An 8,977-nucleotide genomic window follows, 5' to 3' on the forward strand; every position below is an offset into this window, starting at 1 on the left:
TGAAAAACCTTAGGCCCGCCTACATGGTGCTACCACAAATCAGAATTCTCTTTTAATTTATTCATGAAAAGTTGTGAAATTTATTAAAAGTTGCGACTTTAATGAAGAGTTGCGACTTTTATGAAAAGTTGTGAATTTTATGAAATGTTGTGACCTCTTCGAAGGGTTACAACTTTTTCAAATAGTTGTTACCTTTCCGATAAGGCACAATAAATATTTGTTCACACTATCCTTTGTTGTCTATAAACGAAGGGATTTCCTCTCATTTTAAAACAACAAAAACTCTGAACCTCTTATTCACAATTAAATATTTGTGCACTTTGCTCCTATTGAGTGGCTCACTGACACCATTGCTTATGTTATAGATCCTGGTATGTATTTTTACAGTCATTAATTATTGCTTATGTTATTAAGGATAAATAAATGATAAAGATGTAATAATTTACATTTTTCTTTACATTATTAAATGTTTGTTAGTACATAATCATGTATGTAAGATAATACAGTTCTTTAGCTTTGATGATGGATAGATTTAAGTATTATATTATAAATTCGATGATATTAAATTCCCGAGGGAAGCGCGGATAATTTTACTAGTTGGATATATAAAGTAGGCACTAGATCAACAATTAGTTTCTACATCTACATAGAGAAAAATGAAGCAAATAAATTATTCCCGCAGTCCCTTTATGTCAGTTATCACAATGACAAATTAGTCTTGCCAAAGGTACAGTTTGCCCTAAAGCGAGATGCAAAACATGAGCGGTTCGCCTCGCTTAGCGGGTGCTTCACTCTCATCATCAAAGTCCAAGGCATACTTTCCTCTCTAATGAGTAATCCTAAGAGGTGACACTAAACAAATCCTATTTTACTTTATTATTACAAAATAAATTTATTTGTCCATATAATTATTATTCATGCTTATAATTATTAGTCTTGGACTACACATATTTATATATTTTTTCTCCATTTGCCTTTTTTTGTGCTTAACACCTCAATGGACCTTAGAGATCTTTTGCGCTTTCTACAACACTGCCAGATACAAAAAAAAAGAGAACATGATTAACTTTTTGGTCCCATATTCTTGAATATCTATAGCTTTGCTTCTTGATTTGCTATACAGAGTACATGGGAATGCTCTGTTAAAGAACTTGGAGTAACATGTCTTTTACAACCGATATAGTATTAGTACTGCCCTTTCCTTATTCTGCTCACACTTGAGAAATCAAATCCATGATACTTTTGAACCTCAGACAGTACCATCTTGGTGCTGTAATTCATAAATAAAACTACTGTACATGTAAAAAGTTACATAGAGGACTTTCAATTTCCTGAATTCCTCTATCTATTGAAAAAGATATCCGTGCACCTCCACATCATTGTAATAATTAATTCTGGTGTGCAGAATGAAATTGTTGATACACTGTCCAAATTATAGAAGCTTACTATCAAAAAGGGAAGAGGGATATCGCCTTTCTATTTCTCTCACCTCCCCAAGAATAGGTATTCTCATGCAACAAATCTAAATAGTAAATAGTCGAGACAAAGAGAACATTGAGCATATTTCCCAGTCATCCAAATTTTTTTTAGAAACACTGATTATCAACTGAAAAGAGAGAACAATCATAAACAGATACGAAGTGAAATTCACATAGCAAAGCAACTCATAAAGTTCCAATATAAAGTCACGTTGAAACAGGTATGAAGCAATGTTTAGAAGATTTACTTCAAAAAAGAAAATTGACAAACCTCACGAACTACTACACAATAAGAGTAATTTCCACTTGCACGATGAGCCTCGTCGATTACCAAGCAAACTAGATGTTTCATGAAGCATATTCCTGTGATATATTTACAGATATTACTTCATAAATGTTCAATATGGTCTAAAAAGGGAATATTACAAAGATATGAGATTTACAATTATCTTAATCAAGGAAATACATCCAATGTGCATTCAACGTCTAGTCATGAAGTATGTCCTCGAATTAACACATTTATATGCAAGGACTCATCTGATTAATGTGCTAGCAACTTTTCACCAAGTCCACATTCGTGCATTATAAGAGAATCAAAACAAAAAAGTTGCACCAACAGCTTTTTATTTATACTAACAATGTCATCAACCGAGGCTAAGTTGGATCTATCTGGGGTGTTCGCCATTGGCTATAGCAATCATATGGTAAACTCTGACTGTTGGAGAACTTCCCTTGTGTATACTATATTATATATTGCAAGACAGCACAAGATAAGTTCCATTTTGAATCAATAAGGGATATCAATCAAGTTTGCCAAGAAGCATCCAGTCCCTTGGAAAAAGCACTACAATTATTAACTAAAAACAGATACCCGACCCTAAAGAATGAAGTTGACTCATACGATAGCCCCTAATGAATGACTTCACCTCCACAACGGAAAACCAATGACACCATAATCATGGAACATAAAAATATCAGGACAGAACTGATGATGACCATAATGGACAGGAAAGTCCATAATCGAATCCAAGTAATTTAAGAAGTTATTGAACTGTTAGAAGCTCAAAGCAAATAACAACGTTTTGAGTGTCAATTAACCTGCACAAGTTATACCCAAAGTTGTTATCACAAAGTACACATAATTGAATTTACCACAACTTAACATCTACAATCTTAACCATCTGATACCTCTAATACCCTATTTGGGCCAAGCAATTAACCTATTGTAATTCTTATTTAAACCTGGAATGCTTAAAATAATACTGTCCTCTAGATACTTACATCTGATTTTTCTTTAAAATAAGAAAGTTTAATCACAAAATTCACTTGCTAGTTAAATAGCTTCTTTTCTGCAGAAAATGTAGAGTTAATATCTGAAAATACCTCCAAGAATATGTCAAAAAATACATACAAATATATGGATTCAGTTTTAGACATATTTCCAACATCTCTGATTAGAGAGATTACGGTTGGTGACGCTAAAGTGATCCAATTATACAAATATAACCCGACTCTCCTCTTGCTTATAGATTGACATCCAGAAATTCAAATAGCTCACTGGAAGTTAAGTTCTATTCCCGATCATGAAGGCACAAATCATGTGCAGGTTAGACCTCGAATAGCTGGAAAACACGAAAACTCTAAAAACATAAAAACGTATTCACACTAGAGTGCAGAATGTCACCAGAATGTATATCCTTCTCCAGCACTTGTGGAGTAACAAAGAAAACTCGTCTCTCTTTCCATAAACTTGCTCTTCTCGAAGGATTTGTTTGACCTGTCAGATCAATTGTGCACTCCTGCAATCAGTATAATACAATTGTCTCAAAATGTAAATAACAGAACATTTGCTCTTTTAGGACATTGGATTAGGAACACAACTTTAAACCAATATCAAGCAAAATAAAACTCCAAGCTTACTTGTGGAATATCTACAAACTTGTGTAATGCTTCCACCTGCTGCAGAACAAGTGGGCGTGAAGGAGCTGCAAAAACAATTTTTCCTGCCATTGGGACACCATCCTAAACAGTTAATCCAAAGGATTTAAAATATCATCTAAACAGATGATATATATATATATATATATATATATATATATATAAAGAAGGACTGTCATCAGTAACTGAAGGACTCATCAGGATTCAGCCATGACTCATTTCTCCTTTGTTCATAAACTCAGAAAATGCATAGAATGAAGTATCTGACCTAATATGGTTGCTGCGTAATATTTCACAGTTATGAGCATAAGATGTGAACTCAACACACAAGAAATCAGAACAATACCTTAAAAAGTCAAAGCAAAATGTAACTAATAGAATTGGCTGCTGACAGATTAAGTTGCTCAGACTTGGGTGCGGGTGTCCGATACGGGTGCGGATCCCGAGGCCGGATCCTTCGTGATCGAATTTTTAAGATTCAAGGATATGGATCCACGTGTGGATACAGGTACAGCGGTTCACCTAAATATAATTAAAATATCTAAAAATGGAGTGATGAAACCTAAATTATGAGATATTATATGGAGAACTTGAGGAGAATCACGGAAGGAGATTAAAGGAAAATGGGTGACATAGAATATTTTATATAAAAGATATTTCATTTTCTTCAATTTCACCTTAGCTTTTATATTGATTATAGAAATCATTAAAACTGTCTAGACTTTCTCCATCGATTTTGGTCGAAGTACCCACAATCCGTTGACCAAATCGGACACAAATCCCACACTCACACCCATGACGTGTCGACACGGGTGCGGCACCAAAAGTGAAGAGTCCGAGCATCTTAGCTGACAGATTTGCATCAAAATCACAATGATGATTGGCAAATGGCAAGAGCTTAATAAGTGAAGTTTATGCCAAAATACTCGAGGTTTACCGGTTCATATATCATGAATTTAAACATGCTCTTCTGCAGCATGTAGCAGTGCATGTTTAGTAACAGTGGGGATTTTCGCATGTGGAGTTCTTGATGTGTCTTTCAAAACAAACCCTTCAGCTCTTTGTTATACAGGGTGCATGATAGTTGAAATTGTGAAAGATGTCATCAAAGTAAAGAGGATAAAGGGAGGAGAAAGTATGGAGTCCTAAAATTGCTATAGAACTGATCAGGTCACACTTGCGCAACTTCATTTGTCATCTGAATGAATGAGATAATGTTAGATTAGAAGGAGGAGGACTACAAACATCTGTCCCTTGAACCAGCAGGAAACCACGCATTTCTCGCAAGCAGGGATTTTGCGTGTTCAGGATCCCTTTAGGTCTACCGGTAACTGACTAGGGGGTTACAACCGTTTATTGGGGGCGAAACGAGTTAGCATCTCAATGTGCTACAACGGTTTGAGTTTTTTTGGGAAATTATGTTGAGTCCAGCGAAACCATACAAAGAAAAATAAGAGGAGAGCAAAGCCCCAATGACACTATTGACTAACCATTTCTCAATTAAACCACTATTTAAACTTCCCAGTCTTTTCAGCCTTTTACTCTTAAAGAGGTTAAAGTGGGTTTAGTTTATCAGGATGCGGAGAGTAAATTACAATTTCAAAGCACCTACTTAATATTCCTGTATAGCTCAAGATTTCAGCAGATTCAGCTGAGACTAACCTTGCTTCTCATAAACTAGCACTCCAAAAATGTAGAGACTTGATGAGAGTAATTATTGAAAAAGTAAGAAATAAAATAGTTGTAAATGGCATTACCTTCTGGGAACCACCTGAAATAATTATACATTACAACAGCAGCAATAAATGTCTTTCCAAGTCCTGTGGGTAATGTTACTAAGGTGTTGCTAAAAAGAGCAGTGCGGATGATAGAAAATTGATAATCACGACGATCAAAATTTACTGCAAGGAAAAAGAAGGTAAATGAACATGAATCTTCACTCCAAGAAGCTTCTACAATGATTTATCTAAAAGATAGTAAAAGACTATCAGTTAAATCATAGAGCTTATAATTGTCCAAGCAAAAGTTTCATTCAAGCAGCATAATCTACTGTATTTAAGTATCATGCTAGCACACTGAGTGTACTTACAATTTTAAAAAGAGAAGTCTTAAAACTATAAAAGGAAAGGAGGGAGAATCTCATATTTAGAGGCGGCAATTTCAGCTCATATAAGTGATGAAACCATTTTTTCCATATTAAATTTAATGGATCACTCATATTTTCTCTCCTTTTCTTAAATGGGTTAATATGGTCTTCAACCTATTTAAGCTCATACAAATATGAACAAAATGGGCCAACATGAGAATCCATATCCAACCCATATGAGTGAAATGAAAGAGTTTTTTTTTGTTTTTGGAAATGAAAAAAACTTAGGGGTTGGTTGTGTGTGTGGGGGGGGGGGTAAATTTTTATTTTTATTTTGAGAAAACAGTTTTTTTTTTTTTGAAAAACAAAAATTTTTAGGGGTAGGTTGGTGGAAGGTAGGTGGGGGTGGGGGTATATATTCCTAACAAGCCCAATCAACAACTAAAACTATCATACATGTTGGGTGAGTATGAACAAACTCCCAGGTGAAAAGTAGAAAACAAAAAGAAGCTACTTATGAGGTTTTGGACACGCCTTTTGGGGAAAACCATGTGGGCTTGGCTCAAAACAAATAATATCACACTATGTTATTGTTTTACCCCAACAAAAGGCATTAGAGCCAATGATTTGGCGGAAGAGATAGCGGAGTGATGGCATCGCGTCCAAGTTAATTGTTCGATATATCTCACTCCGCTATGCTAGAAGACTAAGCAACTACAGTTTATTACCAAACTTGGGTTCAACAACTATCGGGCAAAGCCTAAACCTTACTCCTTTCCTTCTATCGGAACTGGCAACAGATCTCTAGATATGATGCAACTCGAAGTCAGTCGATTCCATCTAAGAATGGTTTCAATTCAAACCCCTTTTTTTTAATAAAGGTACATTTTGAATCCAAACCCTTTTTGTCGAGTGAAACTACACTTCTTAATAACTTATTTGGACAGAGTCACTCCCTTAATCGTTATCTAGTATTCCACTCGCTTCCTTTGGAAAAAGAATCAAAACTGATAGTCATCGTCTTTCCCTTTCGACTGGACAAATTCAATAGTTGCTCCTAACCCAATTCCAAGATCTGGACCTCTTTCAGGTTTGAAAGCATCCTTTATTCCATCAACAACTCAATCGACTTATTGCCTTTGCATGCCTATGGGTCGGTGTACTACCTTTAATCGTAGCTTGAAGACAACACAAAAAGAAGAAGATTGTGGGCTTGGTGTTCATAAATACTTGAATAATGTGGGTGTCACACAGTTAATCTTCAAATTAGCCCATGAATAGTGATGGTTCATGTGGAACTTGGTTCAAGAGGGAGATTGTAGGTGTGTGTGAATAAAGTCCTAAACGAACAATAGAAAAGACAAAAAAGAAGTTACTTATGAGGTGTTGAATTCTCTTAATGGTATTAGGCGTTTTAGGGGTAACCATGTAGGCCTGAGCCAAAGTAGACGATGTCACCCCAGGGGCAGTGACAGGATCAGCTTTAAATCAACTTCAGATACGCAATGTCTGATCAACTTTTGAAATGTGGTGAAAAATCAACTTTTGACATGAGGTGTATGCAGTTTGGTTTGGCAAAGTTTTGTTTGACATGAGACATTCGCATCTGAAGTTTGGTTTGTCAAAGTCTAACTTCAGCAAGTCTGAAAGCAAGCACTTCAGGCAATTTTGCCTGAATACAAGGCACATATGCCTAAAGTTTGGCCTTTATTGCTTGAATTTAGGGCACATATGCTTGAAGTTTTGTCATTTTTGTTTATACAAACTTTTGCCTAGAAACAACTTGTTCTTCAAATTTCAACAATTCAATACCTAAACTCCTAAAGCTACTCCAAATGAGCTAGAATTCGAAACATAGTTTCAAATATCATACAGAACAAATCCTAAATTATTAATTTGTCAAAAAAACACCAAATCTAACAACCTCATTTTGCAACAATGGTGATTTTCCAATGTTTTAAGTTTTCCAACAACCCACTTGAATTCCCTTTTCATATTCAAAATTCAAAAACCTACATCTTCAAAGCATTATACTTCAATTGGTATATATATTAGCCAACGTTTACACTGACTAGGGTAAATGTTTGCATCAGATACAGACACGTTCAGCTTAATCGAAGTTCATATTATTTGGGACATCTGCATCAACTCAAATGAAGAATCTATGAAACATAAACTAAAAAGAACATAACTTCTCACATTTTTTACTTCTATGAAACATTAATATGTAAAACAGATTATTTGAAGTAAAAAAAAAAAAAGTGAAAAAAAGAACCTGGGAAAATCCAAGTTTTTGCAGCCTCCGGATCAATCTCAACATAACTAGGCCCATAAGATTCGCCTTCATTTCCGTTTCTTGCTCCAAACCCATTTCGATTTTCCTGTTCCCGACTAGATTTTTCGGCATTCTTGGTGGAATTTTGGATAAATTTATCAAGTGTGGATTGTCTAGAAGAAGAAGAAGCAAAAGGGTATTTGTGGGTTTCCTTAATTTGTTGATTAGAATGAGAAGTAGAAGCAATATGGGAAGAAGACGGTCTGTTGGAGATGGCTGTTGCTTCATCGATTTCTTTGACAGCTGAATCCCAATCAAATTCCTGTACAAAATAGAGAGAACGAGTTAGAATCAGAAAGCAAAGGGAAACAAAGAACAAACTTATAGAGAGCATACATCGTCGTCGTCGTCAACAATGTAAAGAGGTGTAGCCATTGAGGAATAGAGAACAGAGAAGTGTTGTACTGGAGAAAGAGGGAAAGTTGCAAAAGCCCTTTAAATGACAGGAAAAATGGGAAAAATAGCGCCAGAAGATCCTTTGCGTATATATATTAGGCCTAGTGCCAAACACCGGTTCAATTATATTAATTTTTTATTTATTTCAATATGAAGAGTCGATTATATTTTTATAGGTGTTTTTTAGCCAATTTTTTCAAATAATATTATATAATTCCTTTCTGTCGTATATATAAAATTAAGAGAATTAATTAAAAAAAAGTTATATGATCCTTAAATATTTTGTTTATTTATACAACTTATAATATTTTTTACGTTATTATATTACTCCTTCTGATTGATACAAGTGGTACATATAGAAATAGAGAATCACTAATTTTATTTTATATGAATTTCAAATATTTTCGCTTGTTAATTATTATAATTTTTAATATTATTTACATAATTTTCATTATTATATGTTATTGCAATGTTCAAATTCACAAGGCACCTATATAATTTACTTACCTATAAAAGTAACTTCAATTTATATTTATGATGAAATATAGTTTCAATATTAGATATTTTTTGGTCTAAACATATAAGATTTGTCTTTAATATATATTTTACAGAAAAAATATAATTACAAATAATTAACACCTTAAAAAATGAATTTGCCATAAAATAATGAAGTGAAAGAAGAAGCTATGAAGTAAAGTAAGGGAAACTAGATAAATGAGCATAAAACATAGAATAATTACTGTT

At 34.2% G+C, this 8,977-nt stretch overlaps 1 protein-coding gene across 2 annotated transcripts in view; it reads right to left on the reverse strand.

The window, feature by feature from the left end:
• Window positions 1–8,312, reverse strand: part of LOC107005155 (DEAD-box ATP-dependent RNA helicase FANCM) — a 31,884-nt gene extending 23,572 nt beyond the window's left edge. For both annotated transcript variants that reach the window (XM_015203665.2, XM_027913081.1), the window contains exons 1-6: window positions 8,174–8,312; window positions 7,778–8,099; window positions 5,174–5,317; window positions 3,399–3,481; window positions 3,163–3,277; window positions 1,750–1,841 (exon numbers count right to left, since the gene is read on the reverse strand). In XM_015203665.2, the coding sequence (XP_015059151.1) occupies window positions 1,750–1,841; window positions 3,163–3,277; window positions 3,399–3,481; window positions 5,174–5,317; window positions 7,778–8,099; window positions 8,174–8,212 (795 nt within the window). In that variant the 5' untranslated portion in view covers window positions 8,213–8,312. The remainder of the gene's footprint in view (window positions 1–1,749; window positions 1,842–3,162; window positions 3,278–3,398; window positions 3,482–5,173; window positions 5,318–7,777; window positions 8,100–8,173) is intronic.
• Between the last annotated feature and the right edge of the window lie 665 nt (window positions 8,313–8,977).

The sequence above is a fragment of the Solanum pennellii genome, chromosome 11 (assembly GCF_001406875.1).
Source record: "Solanum pennellii chromosome 11, SPENNV200".
In the NCBI taxonomy this organism is placed as follows: domain Eukaryota; kingdom Viridiplantae; phylum Streptophyta; class Magnoliopsida; order Solanales; family Solanaceae; genus Solanum; species Solanum pennellii.